We start from the raw sequence: 24,600 nt of genomic DNA, 5'->3' as shown, positions 1-24,600 counted from the left end.
AGAGAGAGAGAGAGGGGACGATGTGGGGTTTTACACTAGAGGCCGAGAGGAGGGACCAAAAAAATATGATTTTTGTGGTATTTGGTGAAATAATAGCGATATGAACATGCCATGACCAAAGCAAAGTTACTAGAACGGAGACGGAAGCCGGTTACAGAAATGGCGCTAAAGTTTACCCATGACCTACTACGGCTTTTTCGTCGAGTGGACTATCTTGCTCTGCTCTAGTATCTTTGGACCAAACCATTAAATGCACAAGAGAATAATCACTGAAATCTAAAAAGTCTAAAACTGAAAGGAAATTTCAAATGCATTTGTGATCCATTCAGCAAAGATATTCTTCTCCTTCCACTTTCCCCGACTTCCAGCAGAGCATTATCCAAACTTTTGCTTTACCTTCGTGCATTGGGCACCACAGATTCAACATATTGGCAAATAGATTTCTGTTTGTGCTGCTTTGCTCAATTCTTAATTTATATTCAAAAAAATCAGAATGTAAGTGTTAAAACAAATTATCTTCAAGGAAAACATAAACATTCACATTCTGGCAAGTCAAATAGGGCATTTTGGTCAATTCTATCAGATACTAGATCAAGTGCAGACCCGTTGGGTCTGTTCCCCAACGTGCGGTTGTGGGGGGGGGGGGGGGAGGCGGCACGCAGCGTCACACACACTAACTATCCCCCCACCCCGCACTCACGCTAATTACCCCCTTGATATTATATTAATATTATTAATTTGCTCCTTTTACTCCATAACCACCCTATCTGCTGACGCATAGCCCCCAACTTGAAGTCACATCTAGAGGGGGGGGGCGGGCGGGGGTAGAGAGTGAGGGCAGAGAGAGAAGGGGCAGAGGCAGAGAGAGAGAGAGAGAGACAGAGACACAGAGAGAGGGGCAAGAGGGATAGGGGGGTGGAGAGGAGGATAAGAGGGAGGGTGGGTGAGGGGGGAAAGGTGGGGGAGGAGAGAGAGAGGGTGAGAGTGAGGGGGAGAGAGAGGAGGTGTGGAGAGGGGGTTGAGGTGGGGAGCAGCGAGGGGGAGGGAGGGGGGAGGGTGGAGGGGAAGAGGGTTAGGGGGTGTGGAGGGGAGGGGTGGTTTAGGGGAGGGAGGGAGGGTGTTGGGTGAGGGGATGGAGTTGGGAGGAGGGAGAGAGAGGGAGGGAGGAGGGGAAGAGGGGCGGGGAGAGAGGGGGAGAGGGGAGGAAAGGGGTTGAGGGGGGAGAAAGGGGGGCAGGGGAGAGAGAAGGGGAGGGGGGAGACGGGGGCACAGAGCGGGGGAGATAGGGGGGAGAGAGAGGGGTGAGAGAGGCGGCGTGTGCTGAGAGGGTGAGGGGGAGAGGTGGGGAGCAGGGAGGGGCCGACGGGGGGGTTGGAGGAAGGGGGTTACGGGGTGCTGATGGGAGGGGAGGGGGTTAGGGGAAGGAATGGGGGGGGAGGGGATGGGGGGGAGAAAAGAGGGGAGACGCGAGATGCGGTAGAGGAGAGGAGAGGATGCGGGGGTGAGAGGATGAGGGGGGCGGAGAGAGAGGGGGGGGGAGAGGGGGGGTGGATGAGGAGAGGGGGGGGGGGAGGAGAGGGGGGGGAGGAGAGGGGGGGAGGAGAGGGGGGAGGAGAGGGGGGGAAGGAGGGGGGGGGAAGGGGGTGGCGGAGAGGGGGGGAGGAGAGGGGGGAGGAGAGGGGGGATGGAGAGGGGGGGAGATGAGGGGGAGGAGAGGGGGGGAGGAGAGGGGCGGGAGGAGAGGGGGGGAGGATGAGGGGGGGAGGAGAGGGGGGGAGGAGGAGGGGGGCAGGAGAGGGGGGGAGGAGAGGGGGGGAGGAGAGGGGGAGGAGGAGGGGGGGGAGAGGGGGGAGGAGAGGGGGGGAGGAGAGGGGGGGAGGAGAGGGGGGGAGGAGAGGGGGGGAGGAGAGGGGGGAGCAGAGGAGGGGGGGGAGGAGAGGGGGGGGTGGAGGAGGGGGGGAGGCGAGGGGGGGAGAGGAGAGGGGGGAGGGAGGAGGGGGGGAGGAGAGGGGGGAGGAGAGGGGGGGAGGACAGGGGGGGAGGACAGGGGGGGAGGAGAGGGGGGGGAGGAGAGGGGGGGGAGAGGGGGGGAGGAGAGGGGGGAGAGGAGAGGGGGGAGCGGAGAGGGAGGGGGAGAGGAGGGGGAGAGGAGAGGGGGGGATTGGAGAGGGGGGGGAGAGGAGAGGGGGGGAGAGGAGAGGGGGGAGAGGAGAGGGGGGGGAGAGGAGAGGGGGAGAGGAGAGGGGGGAGGAGGAGAGGGGGGAGAGGAGAGGGGGGGAGAGGAAAGGGGGGGGAGAACCTAAAAAAAACATTTTAGAACCAAAAAAGACACATTCAGCAAGCATTGTAGAACCAAAAGAGACACTTTTTGCAAACATTTTAGGACCAATAAACACTTTTTGCAAACATTTTTAGAACCAATAGACACATTCTGCAAGCGTATTAGAACCACTAAGGACACTGACATTTGAGTAGACATGTGTTCAGTGTTATTCACAGCTCGGAGAAACGTGACCCTCTGCCTTCCTCCAGCTTGCAGACACTGATTGAGGCACACCACTTCCTGGTTTTATAGTCCCTCCCCCCGCCGCCAGCAGGGGCAGCAGAGAGAATGGGGAATTTTGTAAAATCATTAATATCTCTGTCATTTTTCATCGACGGGAAAAATTCTCGGCACACATATGGCGGAGGGGGGCTCTGAGCAAGGTGGCCAAAAATGACGGCCGTAGGTGGCGGCGTTCTCTCGGAAATTGCAGCACAGATGCCCATAACCGGTCAAGAACAGACGTTTAGTAATATAGATGTTTAGGATTAAGAAAGGAGGGAAAGAGGTGTGGGCTGGTGTTTGGGGTGATAACCTGTCATGAATGACCTTTCTAATAACATCTACTCTTCTAGGATCTGCTCTCCTTCCCCCATCTACTCCCCATTTCCAAGAGCAAGACTTCCTCTGTTTATATTTTCCATACTTTCTCCCCACGCTACTATTATGAAGTAGCCACGTAACCCTCTTCCACTCCTTTCTTGTTCTCTAATTTATTCCAACACAAGCCTTTTACCTTTAATTATCACACTGTTTGTTATGTAATTACCTTTAAATCTTCATTCCTTATGACCTCAACTTTTTTGCTTCAAATCACCAGCCCCTTTCTCTCTGCTCCAGTAGGGTTTTCGGAACTCATTTTGGTGATATGATGTAAACAAGCAAAACAATTGGGAATCTTGCTCTTATATATCTTATCTTTATATTTATAAAACTCTGTCTTGGATGTGGATGTATTTGTGTGTGTGTGTATTTGTTCGTCTGCGTTTCACATCTCCTTGAAAACACGACGTGCTAACGGTGACATTTTTACATACGCCATGATGTCAAAAATTGCCTCATCTGAACATTTGATGCATTATTTCCCGAGATTTATAAAATGTTCAAAAAATTCAAATAACTTGGTAAAAAAAACTAGATGGTCTCGCTGATGACGTCACAATGGCTCTGCCTGCCTGCCGCTGCTCACGCTGCGAGTGACGTCACCTCTGTTCTGTATTCTGTACTTCATGGGTTCCTAACTTTCACTTCTTTAAATTTGTCACTTAGCGTTTTTAAACTGCTGCTCAGGTCGTGCTGCGCGCTCCACTGGGTTCCTTGAAGTTCTAGAACATTGCGGCGGCGGCCGTTATCACCGCGCGGGCGTGGGTGAGGATGAGGAACAGCGTGATAAGGTGACCATGGCGGCCATTACGCCCTCTGGGAGAGGTCATCTATGGAGACCTGCGATTGCTCCATCGATCGCAGGGACTCGGGGAATTGTGACACCTTTTCCTCACTGGTGATCCCATTCACACCTGGCCATCACGGGGGACGACCTCCTCTCCGTCTCCGCCACCCGATTGTCTGTCACTACCCATTTCCATCCTTCCACAGCCTGGAAACATTCTGATCATATAGACAAAGACCAGCTGGGATCGATTAACTGAAGCTTTAATGCTTAACTTCCAGGTTAGCATGGTTTCACAGCACATCATTCTTATGTTTTGGCATCAACTAGAAGGTGTTCTTGCGGAATGTTCATTTGAACTGTAAAGTGATTCTTTACCTTTATTCCTGGAGCACCTTGTCCTGTCTGTCCTTTTTCACCCTTTGAACCAGGATCTCCTCTTTGCCCCTGTGAAGGTAAATGTGGTATAATGTTGCCAGTTGCTATTATGAGAAATTAGTAATAAGCTAATCAGAACATAAAATAAATTAAGTATTAGATCCTTAGAACCATACATTGGTCTTTGAATGACAGAAGCCACTTTCCCAATTTACTTATTTATCTGCAGATCAGCACAATGTTTATATTATTAATTGCCGATGACCAAATGATCCCTACAGTGAGGGGATGGGAGAGGTGCTGATTTTTATCCCTCCAACACCAGCAGTGGTTTGAAACACTTTATCGAATAGGTAGTTAACATGTGCAAGTTATAATATTGGCGAGGTAGATGCTGATTCTCCTGTATGTAAAAATTAGTCAATTCTTCAGGGAGATCCCCGGGTTTGCATATACAGTAAGTCACACCCCTTGATGAATTTTAGTCCAGAATTGTTGAGTGAGAGTCATGTCAAGGATGCTTGCCACACTGGCCATTCCAATTTCTCCCTTCTGATTTACCAGAGCTTCAAAGCCCATACGCCAGCCATCTTCCCCAGTGCTATCACAGTGAACCACACGGCGGCACAGTGGCCCAGCAGCAGAGTTGTTGCCTTACATCGCTTGCAGCGCCGGAGATCTGGTTTGATCCCGACTGTGGGTGCTGCTGTATGAGGTTTGTTGGTTCTTCCCATGACCTACTTGGGTTTTCTCCGTGATCTTCATTTTCCTCCCACACTCCAAAGTCGTACAGGTTTGTAGATTAATTGGCTTGGTAAATGTTAAAAAGTTGTTCTTAGTGTGTGTTGGATGCTGTTAATGTGCGGGGATTGCTGGTTGACGCGGGCCTGGTGAGCCAAAGGGCCTGTTTCAAGATTCAAGGTTTCAAGGTCAGTTTATTGTCGCATGTACCAATTAAGGTACAGTGAAATTCGAATTACCACACAGCCATATTAAAATAAAGCAACAAGACACACAACTACATAAAAATCAACATAAACATCCACCACAGTGGATCCCCCACATTCCTCACTGTGATGGAAGGCAATAAAGTCTAATCTTCTTCCTCTTTATTCTCCTGCGGTCAGAGCAGTCGAACCATCCGCAGTCCGGGCGATCGAAGCCCCCGCGTCGGGCCGGTCGAAGCTCCTGCAGCTTGGAGTTCCCAAAGTCGGTCTCTGACCTGAGACCGCGAGCTCCGTGATGTTAAAGTCCTGCAGACTCCTGCGATGGAGCTCAGAGGTCGATCCCTGGCAAAGGGATCACGAGCTCCATGATGCTAAAGTCCGCAGTTGGGCTCTCAGAATCGGTCCCCAGCAAAGGCCTCCAATTCCTCGATGTTAGGCCGCGCTGTACCTCTAAAACTAAAACATGATGCCAAACTCATTCCTTCCACCTGCATGTGATCCATATCCCTCCATTCCCTGCATGTTCATGTGCCTATCTATAAGCCTCTTAAATGACACAATTGCATCTGCTTCAGAGAGTTGTGTTGAGTCAGGCCGATATGGGAATTTAGGATGTAAGCTTTTTAAAAGAAACTTCAACCAGTGATCTTGTCCAGAAGTACAAAATGTTTTCTGTTTGCAGTGATGGGCACATTTTACCAAAGAATGGTAAAAAAGTGAGTTAAAGGATTAAAGCACGTTCAGGCCCTTCAAAACAAATGAGGGAGGGTTGGAAAATATTCTTTCAACATTGAGGACATTGTACTGCTTGTATAAAGTATGTTGCTGCAGAACAAATATCTGTGTCTTATTAAACAAGTCGCACTTGGTTGGTTTAATTATAAGAGCACACTGGGAATACAAATAATAACAAATATCCCGCTAATATGTTTTCTTGAAGATAACATCCCCACTATCTAGCATAAAAATGCAGATGGAGATAAATTGAAAAGACTGTTTGCTCCAGATGTGCAGGCAATGGATAGCTTTGGGATGTAAAATGAATAGAAGAAGCCACAGGCTTGTTCCCAAAATAAGTGACGTGAGCTAGAATACAGGGAGATTGTAAACACAGATGGCAAGTAGAGGAAATGTGGCAACTAATAATAGGCACATTCAGTAAAATTAATCTTTGCAGGGAAGTGGCATTTATTGTTTGATTGAATGAAAGACGTGTTTCGTTAAAGTCAGATATTGACCAGGGGCAGGATCTAATTTCACGCTGGCCAAAATGAAATCTGTACATTCGGTAAGAAAATGCTCATATGTAACCTAAGATTTTGATGATACAAACCACATGTAAGTATGCTAAGGATATAATAGTCACTATATGCGCTGTGATTTTTAAGAACTCGACAGCTCCGTATGAGGGACAGGTGGGGTGCTTTCTTGCTCAAGCTCCAATAGATGGGTGAACAGTGAAACTTGAATTTGACAATTAATGTGGATGTGAGTTACTCCAGCTTTTTGTGTCTATTTTCAGTAATTATAATGTCTAACACTATCAAAGAACCAAACACACCAATATTTCCTGGTGTATTGAGTGAGAAGCTGGTGATTAAGAACTGAACTTCACAAATATACATTAATCTCAATTACTTTTAGTGAGGACTTTTACAGTGCATCATTGGAAAATCTATGTAATATTGTTAACAAATACCAAACTTCCTTGTTTAACGCCACATGATGCCAAAGCTGCAGTTCAATTTACTCCAGAATTGACATATCCATCATTTCACTCCATCAGCGGAGTCTAAAAACACGGTGAAACTTTACAAATATGCAAATATCTGCTAGATTAAATATAAATATAATCTATAACTGGCTGGAATCGTATAGTGCATTTTACAACATGCCTGTAATTCCATCTTGCTAAATGCAGAGTGTTGTTTCTTGAAAATTATTTGGATATTCACCTTCACTAACTGGTTGCTTATTAAAATAAATAAATAAATTCACATATGCATTTGGGTGCAGAATAAATGAGCACATAGTCCAGTCTTATTAGAAAATATGTTAACTGCTGGAGTAACTCAGCAGGTTTGGAGTAAAAGGATAGGTGATGTTTCGGGTCATGAGCTTTCTTCAGACCACAACCAGCATCTACAATACCTTTTTACAAATCTAGAAATTATGTTAGTTTGGCACTCAACATATATTACAGAAATAGAGAAAAGTTGTTTAGGGCATCTGTCGGGCACCGTATAGACTATGTTTATGTTGGTATAACATGTGTATTAGTAGACACTGAGCTGCATGTTGTCCAACAGACATGATTCCTGGATGTTACTTTAAACTGGTGTTCATCAGTGGAATAGTTCTTATTATAGAAGCTTAGTTGAATTTGAAAGAGGAAAACATATGGTTTTGAGTGGAGGTAACAGGTTAAAAGTGACAGCATGTCAAGAAGATGGATCCTGCATTTAGGATTAACTATGGGGCCCCCAGTATTTGAGGCTTCCAGTAATCTGTCAAGTAAAATCAAGGCTTCAACACAGCTGCACTGGAGGTGGCTGATATCCCAACAGAAGCATGTTGCCATGGGTATTATAATCTTTCAAAAATTCGCAAACTGCTTCTGTGAAAGGTTTTGGACAAAAATTAAGGAAGGAGACCACTTTGTTATCTTTTACGTTTTACTGTATGTGGATACTGAAAATGAATTTTGACCACAATGAATTTAAACAAAATTGATTCCTAGCATGGAATTTAAATACGGTTTCCCAGTACTTTTGTTTTAGTGCTGGGAGTAAGAGCAGCGGGATGTTTAGAATCTCCCATAAACACAGGCACATTCAACTCCTGTTATAATTTTTGAAAAACAAGCCAGAATATTTCCATCTACGAGGACAACTGCCAGGATTGTGAGGCAAATATGTCGGGTTCAACCTAGTATGAATGCTTCTGGCAGACTTCAAGTATATATATTTCCATGTGCTTGGCAGCTCACAGACTGAAGTGGGGGGGGTGGTGCAAAGCAGTGGGTGGAAATTGGCTACATCTTCAGGAACTGAGTGACTCCTGTTGAAATAGTCTGCCTTTCCAACTGGGATCATGTTGTTGGCTTTACTGGTTACTTCATAGGCAAGTGCATTATTGTGGAGGAAATAGAATTCTCGAGATACCATGGTCACAGGACATGATATTTTTTCTGCCAGTTGGACAGAATTGCCACAACTTTATGAGTTTCAGGATCCTCGCTCAAACTGTAGGAGAATAGCTCGAATCAGTTGAAACTCTCTGTGTTTTGCTGAAAAACTACTTTACAACAGTACAAAGGGTATCTCCTTGACTATTTAATTCACTTTATGTTTTTGTTTTATTCTTCAATCATGATTCCAAAATTTGCAGGCTGATTTATCTTTCTGTTTATCTGATTGTCAACTGATTGTTGACTTTTGAAGAGGAAGGTTGAGGATCCACAAATTTGAGTTCATCAATGGGACAGTGGTAGAGAGAATCAAAAACTTCATATTGCTGAGAGTGTATATTTCTGAAGATCTGTTCTGGACCCAACGCCTTAATGCAATCATAAAGAAAGCTCATCATCGCCTCTACTTCCTTAGAAGATTGAGGAGATTCGGAATGTCAACAAATCTCTTGGACCTCTATGGGTGTACTGTAGAGAACATGTTGACTGGTTGCATCGCGGCCTGGTTCGCAACTCGAACAGCCAGGAACCGAAAAGACTGCAAAAAGTGGTGAACACTGCCCAGTCCATCACAGGTACTGACCTCACCACCATCGAAAGGATCAACAGGATTTCCTGCCTCAGAAAAGCATCATCAGTGACCCACACGACCCTGGCCACACTCCCATTTCACTCCTGGAAGAAGGTAAAGGAGCCTGAAAACTGTAACGTCCAGGTTCAGGAGCAGCTCTTTCCTGCAACCATCAGGCTATAAAAGCTGAAACTTCCAAATCAGCTCAGAACAGCATAGACTTATTTTGTATTATGTTTACATATCTCTTGTGCTGCTATAAGTAAGAATGTCATTGTTCCTTTTATGGACATATGACAATAAATCACTCATGAGTCTTGACAGGCAACTCTTTTGTCTCTGCCTTTAGGTCATAAATGCGACTTGGTTTGCCAGGACAATTTTGCTTATCACATTCCAATTTATGGTGGCTCCACAATTCCTTTTTGTAAGAGGGACACTCATCCTGCTATCTCTATTGGAGTGCAAATTTCCAGTCTATGCTCTCACAACATAAAGCTTCTGAGAAGGAGGGACTAGAATCTAACGATTTATTCAGAAAGATGTACTTTGTTGCCAAGTGAGATGGAAAACCCTTTTACAGCTGTGCAAAATGTTAATGTACTTCCGAGAATCTGATGATAGAACCATGTTTCTAAACCTTGCAAGAGAAAACAGGAAAGTGTGGGAGATGAAATGTCTTTAATGTAGAAATAGGTTTAGAAGCTTGTGGCTTTCGGGTTTCAATGAAGGAACTGCAAGGGGTGGTTATCACTGGATTGCTTCCTGTACTTTGTGCTGGTAAGGGCAGGAACAGGATCAGGGGATCTGAATGTGTGGCTGGGGGGCTGGTGCAGGGAACAGGGATTTAGATTTATAGACCACTGGAATCTCTTCTGGTGTAGGGGTGACCTGTACAAAAGTGACGGGTTACACCTTAACTGGAAGGGGACCAACGTTCTGGCAGGCAGGTTTGCTAGTGCTACACGTGTGGGTTTAAACTAAATAGCGGGGGGAGGGGTTAACAAATTGGGAGTATAAAGATGGAGTTAAAGGGGAAGTGAGTACAGGAAAAGTTACAAATGACTCCCGAATTAATGGGAAGGAAAGTTTGAGAAGGGATAAAAGAGTAAGTTCAGGGGCAATAGTGGCCGATGTGAGAGGGGAGGTGAATACCAAAGTTAAAGTGTTCTATATGAATGCGCGAAGTATAAGAAATAAAGTGGATGAACTTGAGGCTCAGTTAGAAATTGGCAAGTTTGATGTTGTGGGAATTACAGAGACATGGCTGCATGAGGACCAGGGCTGGGAACTAAATATTCAGGGGTCTACGTCCTATCGAAAAGACAGACAGGTGGGCAAAGGGGGTGGGGTAGCTCTATTGTTAAGGAATGAAATTCAGTCCCTTGCGAGAGGTGACATAGAATCAGGAGATGTAGAGTCAGTATGGATAGAACTGAGGAATTGTAAGGGTGAAAAGACCCTAATGGGAGTTATCTACAGGCCCCCAAACAGTAGCCTGGATATAGGGTGAAAGTTGAATCAAGAGTTAAAATTGGCATGTAGCAAAGGTAATGCTACGGTGGTTATGGGAGATTTCAACATGCTGGTAGACTGGGAAAATCAAGTTGGCACTGAACACCCAGAAAAGGAGTTTGTGGAGTGCCTCGGAGATGGATTCTTAGAGCAGCTTGTACTGGAGCCTACCAGGGAGAAGGCAATTCTGGATTTAGTGTTGCGTAATGAACCGGATTTGATAAGGGAAAATCGGAAGTGTCAATATTACAGTTGAGCAAAAGGGACAATGGAGGCATGAGGGAGGAGCTGGCCAAAGTTGACTGGAAAGAGATGATAGTGGAACAACAATGGCAGGTATTTCTGGGAATAATACAGAAGGTGCAGGATCAGTTCATTCCAAAGAGGAAGAAAGATTCTAAGGGGAGTAAAAGGCGATCGTGGCTGACAAGGGAAGTCAAGAACAGTATAAAAATAAAAGAGAAGTATATCATAGCAAAGATAAGCGGGAAACTTTTAAAGAGCAACAGAAGATAACTAAAAAGCCAATACGGGGAGAAAAGATGAGGTATGAAGGTAAGCCAGCCAAGAATATAAAGGAGGATAGTAAAAGCATCTTTAGGTATGTGAAGAGGAAAAAAATAGTTAAGACAAATGTGGGTCCCTTGAAGACAGGAACAGGTGAATTTATGATGGGGAACAAGGAAATGGCAGAAGAGTTGAACAGGCACTTTGGATCTGTCTTTACTAAGGAAGACACAAACAATCTCGCAGGTGTACTTGTGGCCAGAACACCTAGGTTGACGGAAAAACTGAAGGAAATTCACATTAGGCAGGAAATGGTGTTGGATAAACTGATGGGACTGAAGGCTGATAAATCCCAGGGCCTGATGGTCTGCATCCCAGGGCACTTAAGGAAGTGGCTCTAGAAATCGTGGACACATTGGTGATCATTTTCCATTCTATAGATTCAGGATCAGTTCCTGTGGATTGGAGAGTAGCTAATGTTATCCCACTTTTTAAAAAAGGAGGGAGAGAGAAAACAGGGAATTATAGACCAGTTAGCCTGACATCGGTGGTGGGGAAGATGCTGGAGTCAATTATAAAAGCTGAAATAGCGGCACATTTGGATAGCAGTAACAGGATCAGTATGGATTTATGAAGGAGAAATCATGCTTAACTAATCTTCTGGAAGTTTTTGAGGATGTAACTTGGAAAATGGACAAGGGGGAGCCAGTGGATGTAGTGTACCTGGAATTCCAGAAAGCCTTTGATAAGGTCCCACGTAGGAGATTAGTGGGCAAAATTAAAGCACATGGTATTGGGGGTAGGGTACACACATGGATAGAAAATTGGTTTGCAGACAGAAAACAAAGAGTTGGGATTAATGGGTCCCTTTCAGAATGGCAGGCAGTGACTAGTGGGGTACCGCAAGGCTTGGTGCTGGGACCGCAGCTATTTACAATATACATTAATGATTTAGATGAAGGGATTCAAAGTAACATTTGCAAATTTGCAGATGACACAATGCTGGGTGGTAGTGCGAACTGTGAGGAGGATGCTATGAGGATGTAGGGTGACTTGGACAGGTTGGATGAGTGGGCTGATGCATGGCAGATGAAGTTTAATGTTGATAAATGTGAGGTTATCCACTTTGGTGTGAAGAACAGGAAGGAAGATTATTATCTAAATGGTGTCAAGTTAGGAAAAGGGGAAATACCACGAGATCTGGGTGTCCTTGTTCAACAGTCACTGAAAGTAAGCATGCAGGTACAGCAGGGCCCTGGTGAAACCACACCTGGAGTATTGTGTGCAGTTTTGGTCTCCAGATTTGGGGAAGGATATTCTTGCTATTGGGAGTGTGCAGCGTGGGTTCATGAGGTTAATTCCTGGGATGGCGGGACTGTCATATGCTGAGAGAATCGAGCGACTGGGCTTGTATACACTGGAAATTAGAAGGATGAGAAGGATTCGTATTGAAACCTATAAGATTATTAAGGGATTGGACACGCTAGAGGCAAGAAACATGTTCCCGATGTTGGAGGGTCCAGAACCGGGGGCCACAGTTTAAGAATGAGGGGTAGGCCATTTAGAACGGAGATGAAGAATTCTCTGCCTCAGAAGTTAGTGGAGGCCAATTCTCTGGATCCTTTCAAGAGAGTTAGATAGAGCTCTTAAAGATAGTGGAGTCAAGGGATATGGGGAGAAGGCAGGAATGGGGTGCTGATTGTGGATGATCAGCCATGATCACAGTGAATGGCGGTGCTGGCTCGAAGGGCCGAATGGCCTACTCCTGCACCTATTGTCTATTGTCTAAAGCACACTCGACCTAAAAACCTGAAGAAGCCCTGAACTCAGGATCAAGATTAGGTTAGATAATCTCTGTAAGTAGGCAATTCATCAATTTTAATTAGGTCTTCCAATCTTCACTAATGCTGCCCATTATAGAACCTACCTGAAGTAAAATCATGTACTATCTTTAATAAAGCAAGGAGAAATGTTACTGTGCTGAATTACCACAGACAATGACAATGAAAATCTATCCCCAACAATCTTTATGTGTGCACTTGCTACCCCAGTTTGCATTCCTACTGTTTGGCAATGGTATCAAACTGCTCCACACTGGGGTGACTGATATGCTGCTGTAAAGCTTTCATTCCAATAGTGGCATCAAAATATTTAAACATTCACCGAAAACACACCTTTAAATTAACAGTTAAAATCGCAAATTTAACAATGGCAGCTTTAGGCAGGCATCCACCAAAAATTGATCTTGCCATGTATGGATAGAAATATTGTCCAATTTATTGAAGAAAACAATTATCACCCTCTCCCACTTAGCTGTAATTCCACCACTTGCCCTTAGGATTTCCATCCCAGTGCACGATAAAACATCTTCAGCTATGTGAAATTCCCAACCATTCCAAGTTAGTCAGCCAATAGTTAAATCACTATGTGTCTATGTAATGCAGCACCCTGCTATTACTCTGCACCTGCTCCAATAAAAACATATCCCAAGTTATGGTCAGAGGAGATATTTAGGGGAGATTTTTCTTGGTCAGTTAATTTAGGGAAATGTTCATTACCATAACTGATATTTAAAGAAATCTGTTGTGCCATCATAAATGGAAACAAAGTGCACTTTAAAAAGATACTTTGGCCTGAACACTTCAGCAGGGGGTAGATAAAAATGCTGGAGAAACTCAGCGGGTGAGGCAGCATCTATGGAGTGAAGGAATAGGTGACGTTTCGTGTCGAGACCCTTCTTCAGACCCTTTGACCCGAAACGTCACATTCCTTCGCTTCATAGATGCTGCCTCACCCGCTGAGTTTCTCCAGCATTTTTATCTACATTCGATTTTTCCAGCATCTGCAGTTCCTTCTTAAACACCTCAGCAGGGGGTATTCATTTAAAGAAGGGGGTATTCATTTAAAGATGGGGCTATGTCGCAATCAGCTAACATTGTTAAGCTCATTGAAATGTTTTACCATGTGGCATTATGCATTTGTTTTCAGAAACCACCAAGGGTCCAGAAACAGGATGATTAGACAGTGTTATTGAGGATGGGTGACTTGGAGATTCACAGCATATAAGGGCGCTCGTGGAACAGGGAGTTGTAGGTCTCTGAAAACATTGGGACTTGTATATAAAGGATCTTCAAAGAAAAACATACCTAAATTAATTGGAGATTAATGTCCTAGGGAATGTTTGGTGTGCTTCAACTGTTTGGTATGCTTCCAAAATCATCAAGTGGAACCTTTATCCGATTATAGGAATCAACATACATATTTTACAGCATATCCCCATTCCATCAACTAATCTAGTTAAGACTTTCAATTCCATAGTCCTCAATGTAAGATGTTCATACACTGTGCATGTCCCCTTTCAACCTCCATAAAACCAGGCTCATTATTTTCACCAAGGTTGCAACTGTGAAAATCTGAACAATAACATAACAGGTTAAATTATTGTAGCAATTAAAACAGATTTTCAATGGTTTGTTGCTTATGGTTAATGATATGTACCAATATCATGATAATATCACAATGCTTTAAAAAGAGCTAATGGTGCTTACGGGTAATCCAGATTCTCCAATCCCAGGGGGACCAAGGGGACCAGGTTGACCGTGTGAACCTTTTACACCCTAAGGACATAAAGACATTTCATTTACTTGGTGTTGCTGGCATTGAAAAACACCGCATTGATAAATTTACAGGAGATAAATTAACTTCTTTAATGTTTTCCTAAAGGTTTTAAAACACATTAAAAATATGGACAAAGCATAAAGTTGTTCAGGCTAGATTACTTGGGGAAATGGCAACAGCACGGCATTGAATTGCCAGCATTCTCTTATCTTAGGTGTTAATACTTTTTGGATTACTTTTGAAGTCTTTACTGCGTGCTTTCTTACCAACTGAGGAGAAACAACTTAAAAACCTGCACCAAATAACAAAGTCAATTATTCATCAGCACTATCTCGCTCACTTACCGAAGCATAAAGCAATAAAACCACCAAGATCATTGTAGTTTTGTACAAATGAACCATGTTAATAGATTTGAAAGCAGTATTTTCTTACCTCGAAGAAGCCAAAATGGAAAATACGACTGAAACGCAGGTTCGTACCCACACAGTAGCTCAGCTGGCGAGAATGTTTATCCTGAATGACCTACGACCTGGGCATCGGCAGTTGTAATACCAAACTCGCCTATTATATGCCACCATTCTATTAGCGTGTTAAACAATATTTCATTTTATCAAACAGCATTCAAAATAGAAATGGGAGTAGACTATGCAGGTTTTCTTTGATTTACAGAAGTACAATTCATGAATTTTCATTATAAACTTAACTCTTTGGCTCCTTGTCTTTGATTTTAAGAATTCTTTCTTTGCAACAAATACCATGCTATTCTCTTTCTTTGTATACCTGTTATCAAAAGACACATAATACATTTTGCTCAGACTATTCGCTTTAACAAATACTGCTAAGCTAAATGTTTTTGAGGTCAAGGGATAGCTGTACATTTAATACAGTGATACAGATAGTAGATTTGCTGCCTCATAGCTACAGTGACCCAGGTTGAATCCTGACTTCCTATGTGGCGTTTGCAAGTTCTTCCTGAGACTCTGTGGGCTTCCCCCTACTTACACTCCTGTGAGTAAAGAAACGTCTCCTCATTCAAACTCCAAAGTATCCTGAGACCCTCTACAAGAAAAGCAACTCTCGGAATCTACTTTGCCTTTCTCTCTTGGATGCTTGTATATGTAATAAAATAACTTTTCTTTTTGTAAGCTGGCGAGGATATATGCTCAGTCTACTCCATCTTGCCACATTAGGTAAACTATTACCACAAAAATCAACCAAGTGAATCATCTCAGAACTGCTTCCAAAGCAAATGTATCGCTTTTAAAACAATAATAGCATAACTGAATGTGGTTTCACTAAACCCCTGCAGAATTACAACAAACTGTTGATTTTTGTACATTAATCTCTGCATGGTCGTCCACCTGCAGTTGTGGTCACCCATCTTTTTGTGGCCACTGAATTCAATTAAGTTATTATTTTACTTGCCAATGTTCTGTTCCTCCTGTCTAGTATATTGTAAAATCAGTTTTTTGTTTTCTTTCACATTGCTAAACTGTTCACCTATTGTAGAATCCACCAGAATTTTAATCTACAAAAAAAAAACATAGAAAATACAAGACAAAGCCAATGTGTCCTCTTGGACTTATGGTGCCCTGAAGCACTACACTAATTAGAGTTCTGTGCAGCAATCAAATAACTTCAATCCCTGAATTATATGCCAGCATTCTACTTGCATGTTAAACAGTATTTTATTTTAGCAAACAGCATTCAATATTCATCATATCTGGTATTCAAATCCCATTTCACTTATCCTGGCCTACTTACCACTAAAACTCCCAGCATGGAGAATTTAAACTTCTTGTTCATGTTGCAGAACTTTGTAGTTTTATTATATTAAACAAGTTGTCACATGAAAGCAGACTGGACCCGATTGGATGATTGGTGGGTTGGATATTGCTCTCAAAAATAGGCTAAATGTAGGATGACATGTGGATGACAAACTAGGAATTTTTACATTTGCCTCATAATATGTTGTTGATTATGTATCAATATTTGTCATGCAAATACCCAGCGGAAAAGAAGATGGTTTCTATCAAAAGCTGAGGAAAAGAATTTGACAAATATTTCCACTACAGGTAAAGCGAGGATGCTGTTCATTACCTGTGGTCCTGGGTATCCAATTCCAGGGTTTCCTATTGGACCATCTAAACCAGTAAGACCACGATCACCCTTTAGAAAAAAAGGCAAATAATAAATAAGAGAGTATTACAAGGTAATCAAACAATATTTATACTTATAGGAAAAAATAATGACAAGAAATTAAATTTGACCCACACATTAACAACATGATAAATAGGACACAGGCAGACATTTCTAACTATTAATGGTCAACACAAAGACAGCTCAAATCTCCAGCAATTGTCCTCTCTCCAGGTGCCACACTTACTTTGAATGGCGTTTTAGATGCTGGGAGCTAAATTCACACACAATTATTTGAATTAATTCAAAACATAATAGACAGAAGGAATAGAAGAGGAGGGCTAAATGATGTGATAATGTCATAGGTGATGCTGAACAGTCATTCACTGGTCGGTAATATGAAGCAAAAATTATTCGTGATTCTATTACCTTCTTGCCCATAATATCTTTTCACCAAATCCCTCAACATACAATGACCAGATACAACAGGCATTGTGGTTTGTCATCATTACTGATGCTTCATATAGGGAAGCATCTTCATTGTAATATATTATTTTAATAAGATAAATGTTGTCAGAAAGCAATATTAGGGCACCATCTTTCCACCAAAAAGTTTACAATGTACTTCTTCAGTACGCTGAAACTGCAGATATATTCTGGCATCCAGGTAGTTGCAAGTGGGATCCAGCCAGCGCAAGGCCCAATAGCAGTGAAACCATTTCAGAAAAGCAGATCAGCCCCTTGCATTGTAGTTGAAGTTAGTGATGCTTTCCTGGGAAAACCCTGGTAAGACAGGATGTGAATTCAATTCTCCAGCAATGTGGGAAAGGAGAGTGTGGGCATGGGATAATGGTAGCAGATACAATCACATGCCTACTGAATTTCTCAATTGGGTTAGTCTTGGAGCCGTTGGAGCGAGAGGAGGCCCAGGAGCCGTTGGAGCGAGAGGAGAAGTTTCCGCGCGGTGAGTTTAAAAATCGAGCGCGGGGCTTTACTCCACAGAGACCCAGGAGCCGTTGGAGCGAGAGGAGGAGTTTCCGGGCGGTGAGTTTAAAAATCGAGCGCGGGGCTTTACTCCACAGAAGCCCAGGAGCTGTTAGAGCGAGAGGAGGAGTACCCAATCTGTAACGTTCCATCACGCTTCAAAGGAAGTGGTCTGGTGGAAGCCGCTGATTGGTGCAAGCGGACTAGAGGAAGCAGCTGATTGGGATCAACCCCAGGTTTGCATTTCTGCTTTCTGGTTAAGGGTTCAGTGAGTTAAGGGTACAGTGAGTTAAGGGTTCAGTGAGTTAAGGGTTCAGTGAATTAAGGGTTCAGTGAGTTAAGGGTTCAGTGAGTTAAGGGTTCAGTGAGTTAAGGGTTCAGTGAGTTAAGGGTTCAGTGAGTTAAGGGTTCAGTGAGTTAAGGGTTCAGTGAGTTAAGGGTTCAGTGAGTTAAGGCTTCAGTGAGTTAAGGCTTCAGTGAGTTAAGGGTTCAGTGAGTTAAGGGTTCAGTGAGTTAAGGGTTCAGTGAGTTAAGGGTTCAGTGAGTTAAGGCTTCAGTGAGTTAAGGGTACAGTGCTTTTTAGTAAAGGTACAGTTTAAAGGATTAAGATTTTTATAGTGCGAGTGAGTTGATTTAATTTGGGGGTAAGCCATGTCAGTTGAGATCGGCCTCATGGTTTGCTCATCCAGCAACATGTGGGAGATCAGGGATATGGGCGGTGTCCCTGGTGACTACGTGTACAGGAAGTGTGTCCAGCTGCAGCTCTTGGCAGACCACATTAAACGATTGGAACTGCGGTTGGATTCATACTGGAGCATCCACGATGCTGAGAAAGTCGTGAATAGCACGTACAGTGAGTTGGCCACACCGCAGGTAAAAGTTAAGCGGACAGAAAGGGAACGGGTGGCCATTAGCCAGCGTAGCAGTAGGCAGGTAGTGCAGTAGTCCCCTGCGGTCATCTCCCTACTAAAGAGATATACCATTTTGGATACTGTTGGGGGAGATGGCTCATCAGGGGAAGGCAGCAGCAGCCAAGTTCATGGCACCGTGGGTGGCTCTGCGACACAGGAGTGGAGGAAAAAGAGTGGAAGGGCTATAGTAATAGGGGATTCAATTGTAAGGGGAATAGATAGGCGTTTCTGCGGCCGCAAACAAGACTCCAGGATGGTATGTTGCCTCCCTGGTGCAAGGGTCAGGGATGTCACTGAGCAGCTGCAGAACATTCTGGAGGGGGAGGGTGAACAGCCAGTTGTCGTGTTGCACATTGGCACCAACGATATAGGTAAAAAACGGGATGCGGTCCTACAAGGTGAATTTAGGGAGCTAGGAGATAAACTTAAAAGTAGGACCTCAAAGGTAATAATCTCTGGATTACTACCAGTACCATGTGCTAGTCAGAGTAGAAATAGGAGGATATTGCAGATGAATACGGGGCTTGAAAAATGGTGCAAGGGGGAGGGATTCCAATTTCTAGGGCATTGGAACCAGTTCTGGGGGAGGTGGGACCAGTACAAACAGGACGGTCTGCACCTGGGCTGGAATGGAACCAATGTCCTTGGGGGAGTGTTTGCTAGTGCTGTCGGGGAGGATTTAAACTAATGTGGCAGGGGGATGGGTGCATGAGCAGAGAGACAGAGGGGTGTAAAACGAGGGTAGAAGCAATAGGTGGCAAGGTGAAAAGTAAAAGTGGCAGGCAGACAAATCCAGGGCAAAAATCAAAAAGGGCCACTTTTCAACATCATTGTATAAGGGGTAAGAGTGTTGTAAAAACAAGCCAGAAGGCTTTGTGTCTCAATGCAAGGAGCATTCATAATAAGGTGGATGAGTTGGGATCACGGAAACATGGCTCCAGGGTGACCAAGGCAGGGAGCTGAACATTCAGGGATATTCAATATTCAGGAGGGATAGACAGAAAGGAAAAGGAGGTGGGGTAGCGTTGCACGTTAGAGAGGAGATTAACGCAATAGAAATGAAGGACATTAGCTTGGAGGATGTGGAATCGATATGGGTAGAGCTGCGAAACACTAATGGGCAGAAAACGCTAGTGGGAGTTGTAGTGGAGTTGGGGATGGCATCAAACAGGAAATTAGAAACGCAAGCAACAAAGGTAAAACAATTATAATGGGTGACTTTAATCTACATATAGATTGGGTGAATCAAATTGGCAGGGGTGCTGAGGAAGAGGATTTCTTGAAATGTATGCGGGATAGTTTTCCAAACCAACATGTGGAGGAACCAACGAGAGACCAGGCTATTCTAGACTGGGTATTGAGTAATAAGGAAGGGTTAGTTAGCAGTCTTGTTGTGCGTTGCCCCTTGGGCAAGAGTGACCATAATATGGTTGAGTTCTTCATTAGGATGGAGAGTGACATTGTTAATTCAGAAACAAGCGTCCTGAACTTAAAGAAAGGTAACTTTGGGGGTATGAGACGTGAATTGGCCAAGATAGACTGGCAATTGATTCTTAAAGGGTTGATGGTGGATATGAAATGGAAGGCATTTAAAGACTGCATGGATGAACTACAACAATTGTTCATCCTAGTTTGGCAAAATATAAAATCAGGGAAGGTAGTGCATCCGTGGATAACGAGGGAAATCAGGGATAGTATCAAAACAAAAGATGAAGCATACAAATTAGCCAGAAAAACCAGAGGACTGAGAGAAATTCAGAGTCCAGCAGAGAAGGACAAAGGGCTTATTAAGGAAAGGGAAAATAGATTATGAAAGAAAACTGGCAGGGAACATAAAAACTGCAAAAGTGTTTATAGATATGTGAAGAGAAAAAGATTAGTTAAAACGGGAGGAGGGGTATGTGTGGGCAGGGGGGTGTAGGAGGTGGGGAGAGTGTGCTGTGGTGGTGTGTGGGGAGGGGGATATGTGGCGTGGGTTGTGGGGTGGGAGGGGAGGTGTGTACGTGGGTGGGATGGGTGAGGGAGGGGGAGGAGGGAGGGGGGACGGGTGGGGTTTGGAGGGGGAGGAGTGTGTGTGGGTGGAGGGGAGGTGTGTGTGTGGGCGAGGGAGATTATGGGAGAAAGAGTGTGTGTGAGCAGGGGGGTGGGGTGTGTGGGAGGGGGTATCACGGGGGAGGGGGCAGGAGCCAGTGAGGGGGACCAGAATGGAAGGGTCTGGAGCTGGCGGTGCAATGGGGACTCACAGCGGGCGCTCGGCGCTGGACGTTCTCCTCCACCGGGATCAGATTCTCCGCTTTCCGTTTGGCAACATCTCCCGCACCGGGCTGGGCCGGGCCGTCTCCGGTCCCTACGAAAATTGTGTCCGGTTGAAAACCTCCACCGGCCATCCAGAGCCTCTCTCAGCTCCAGTAAGGACGCGATGGCACAGGAAGGGGCAGACCGTCCCGCTGAGTGACAGGAGAAAATACCAATCCACGCGGTGCTGACTGGCAGGAGAGGAGATCGATGTGCGCACGCGCGGTTTTTAAGATTTTCAAACATCGCTAACTTTTACAATAGACCACCGATAGGAACAAAACGGTGCAATCGCAGCACAGGATAACGATGAGTGAGCTGGCAAAAAATCGTAGCGCTATCGCGTACCATTTTTGCGCAAATAGAAAGACCACGTATACCGAAGAGCACAAGATCAGAGTTTTAGTTATGTATAGATGTCCTGCTCAGTTATATCTGATCTATTCTGCCACTCAGACAATAGTTAATACCATAATTCTAACGATTGTTTAATCATTAGATAATCGACTAATGCCAATTTTCGCCACCATACAAACTGCAGTTCATTCAGTTTTCATTCTTAATCCAATTTGGAGATGGTTATCTACAAGCAGCAATGTTTCAAAAGGATGGTGCTTGATGCTGCTCTTTGCATTTTTCTCAGTGTTGGCACATAGTGAGATCATGTCTGCTGTGCCCCCAGGACAGATCCAGAGAGCAGCTCTTCAGCCACGAGGAACAGGCTGCTGAGGGGGACCATGGCAATGACTTTCTCTGTGACCGATATCAAGAAGTTTTATCTTGTTCAGATTGTCTCATCTTTTGAAGATATAAATCATTGATGTTTCCCTTCAATAATTGAGACATGTCTTCATGTCAGAAATGTGAGATTATGTCTGCCTTCCTGTTTTTGATACTAAAGTGGATAACATCACATTTATCCACATTAAATTTCATCTGCCATGCATCTGCCCACTCCCCCAACCTGTCCAAGACACCCTGCATTCTCATAGCATCCTCCTCACAGTTCACACTGCCACCCAGCTTTGTGCCATTTCACCCTTATCTTTATACTGTTCCTTTTCCAATATTGGCTACAATTCTGTTGAAGATTAAAGCTTCATTTGTTTCTGGTGTCCATGTTTCCTAACATGATAAATGCTAACAACATTTCTTCTCTTTGTCCCAGATTGCGCTTTTTGTCCCAAAAATAGTCAAATGAGTAAAAATAAATAGATTGGAAATAAGAAGTGTGCTGCGCCAAATAGTTAGGAGTTAATTTTCCAGAAAATATCCTGAAACGATGCTGTTTGGTTTCAGGAATATCAATAATTTTATGGATCGATTAAAACACTAAGAACATTTGACCACTGTTTCTCAGTAGAACTACTTAAACAGGCCAGAATGGTTGTGGTTCCATGCGAGACAACAAAGACTATTTGTCATCTGGAAATTCCATTGCTAAAAATAGTTATTTGGATCCCTTTCCATTGGAAATTAATTAATTCTAAATCTAAAATTGGCATTGATTTATTTTTCTGTTATATTATAAATGTTAAACAGAAATGAGGATTTAATTCCCCTCACCTGTGCGATTCAATATGCTGCCTCTGGTGCTGCATTATTTCAGGCCCATCTTTGAATCATTTTCCAACCGAACCAGGAATTGTCAGAATCCTAGTGGAAATTGAATCAGCCCCAAAACCCTCTTCAGCCTCTGATAGCTCATCACATAAGTCACTTCCAGCCCTAAACCTTTCAGGATTTCTTTCTCCAGCATATTGATCTGCTACATACTGTATAACATTTCATGCTGCTGGTTACTGCGAGAAAGGCTCACTACATGATATTCTGAAAACAGCTATCTTTGGCAGCTCTGGTATTTCACCCACAACAACAAAGCCTTTGTTCTCCCTTGCGTTATTCTAATCAACCCACACTTTCCTACGCCACCCAACCACCAGATAGATTTTCACAGTAGATCTTCTCCAACTTTGCTCTCTACTATAGCATGGATCAAATATGCAAGTTTGGTTACACAAAGATCATTTCTAGTTTAACCATCCAACAGAGTTAGATAGAGCTCTCGGGACTGGTGGAATCAAGGGATATGGGAGAAGGCAGGCACGGGTTATTGATTTGGGACGATCAGCCATGATCACAATGAATGGCGGTGCTGGCTCGAAGGGCTAAATGGCCTCCTCCTGCACCTATTTTCTATGTTTCTATATAACACCAAATATGATTCATTCACATAAAACAAATTTATAAACCGCCTCAGTTTTCACAAATATCCATCTAGTTGTTAAACGTGCGAACATATATCATCAGTTCAAACTTCATTGCATCATATTCAGCTTTGTTCCAGTGAGACCTAAGATGAGGATTCAATAACCATGTCACTTTTGAGTTGTGTTTAGGATGCAGAAACATTTAACAACTGGGGAATGTGAAAAATATAAACAAATGCACATTGCTATTTCTTATTTTTGCAAATATTGATCTTTATTGATGAAGTTCATCAAATGTAGAGTAGAAAGACATGTTGATATATTTGTATTTCATATATTCCTAATGGAGATTCAACACCGCAAGCAACAAACATCCCCTACCTTTGGGCCTTGGATTCCTTCAGGACCTTGCTCACCAGCTGGGCCAGCTAGTCCCTGTTCAAAATAATAAAAATATTCTGATTTTTCTTAATTATTGCAATGATAAAGACAACAAAATTAAGATTTTTTTCATTATTTTTTCAAGCAATGATACTAGCCAGTCTTCCAACCCCAAATAATACTAACAAAATGTGAGATTATTTGGGTACATTTGCATTAAAAACACACATATCCCCCTCCATAAGCCAGCAAGGTATTATATCAAAGAAGAAGGGTCTCGGTCAAAACGTCACATCCATTTTCTCCAGAGACGCTGCCTGACTCACTGAGCTGCTCCAGCATTTTGTGTCAATCTAAGTTATTATAATTTTATTTATTACTCTTGATATATAGAGCATGTTAGCATATAATTAATTACCTTTTAGACAGTCGTATGCTTTAATCATGTGTTTAAGATTCTTATGTTTAAGTAAGTAGGTTTATTGGCCAAGTGTTCACATACAAGGAATTTGCCTTGGTGCTCCGCCCACAAGTAACAACATGACTTACAGTGACAGTTACAAATGACTCAGAAAACATTAAACATTAATGATAAAACACCATTGATCAAGCATGTGAACCAACAAAATATGTTATTATCAGAATTTGTCAGGAATAATGTATTAAAGTTCCGCACAAAGGGTCAAATATCCATTTCAGAGCTTTAAGCCAGCTAAATCTGGAAACTAAGAAAGTCCCATTATGGTGTTCGTCAAACAACGTAAATCATGTTTTCATTAATTATCATTATGGACTAGATCTGTTTTCCCGGGAACGGAGGAGATTAAGAAGGGACATTTTTGAGGTATACAAAATTATGAGATGTATAGATGATGCAGACTGCAGGAATTTTTCCCATCAGGTGATAGAAATAGAGGACATAGAGTTGGGACAAGAGGAAGAGGTTTAGAAAGAATCTGAGCAGGACCTTTTACACCCAAGGTGGTGAGTACCTGGAATACACTGCCAGAGTGAATGGTGGAAGCAGAGTCCCTGACAGTTCTTGAGAAGTGTCTAAATGGGCACTTAAATCAAACTTGCATCAAAGGCTATGGCCGTGCAGGAAGATAGGGTTAATATAGATTAGTGCCCATTGGTTGGTGTGAATGTGGAAGGCAGAATTGCTGTTTCCATGCTGTGTGACTCTATTTTAAATATTGGGATTGATCACGACAGCCTATGAGCTAATCATTTATCAAGAT

The 24,600-nt window shown here is 43.5% G+C and overlaps 1 protein-coding gene across 1 annotated transcript in view; it reads right to left on the bottom strand.

The window, feature by feature from the left end:
- Positions 1–4,022: 4,022 nt before the first annotated feature.
- Positions 4,023–24,600, bottom strand: part of col28a1 (collagen type XXVIII alpha 1 chain) — a 53,707-nt gene continuing 33,129 nt past the window's right edge. Inside the window, exons 11-14 of the mRNA XM_033039337.1 lie at positions 23,360–23,413; positions 16,540–16,608; positions 14,370–14,438; positions 4,023–4,160 (exon numbers count right to left, since the gene is read on the bottom strand). Coding sequence (XP_032895228.1) covers positions 4,023–4,160; positions 14,370–14,438; positions 16,540–16,608; positions 23,360–23,413 — 330 coding nt within the window. The remainder of the gene's footprint in view (positions 4,161–14,369; positions 14,439–16,539; positions 16,609–23,359; positions 23,414–24,600) is intronic.

Source organism: Amblyraja radiata, chromosome 2 (assembly GCF_010909765.2).
Source record: "Amblyraja radiata isolate CabotCenter1 chromosome 2, sAmbRad1.1.pri, whole genome shotgun sequence".
Lineage (NCBI taxonomy): Eukaryota > Metazoa > Chordata > Chondrichthyes > Rajiformes > Rajidae > Amblyraja > Amblyraja radiata.
The sequence above is the reverse complement of the archived record's forward strand: the minus strand, read 5'-3'. Positions and strand labels throughout refer to the sequence as shown.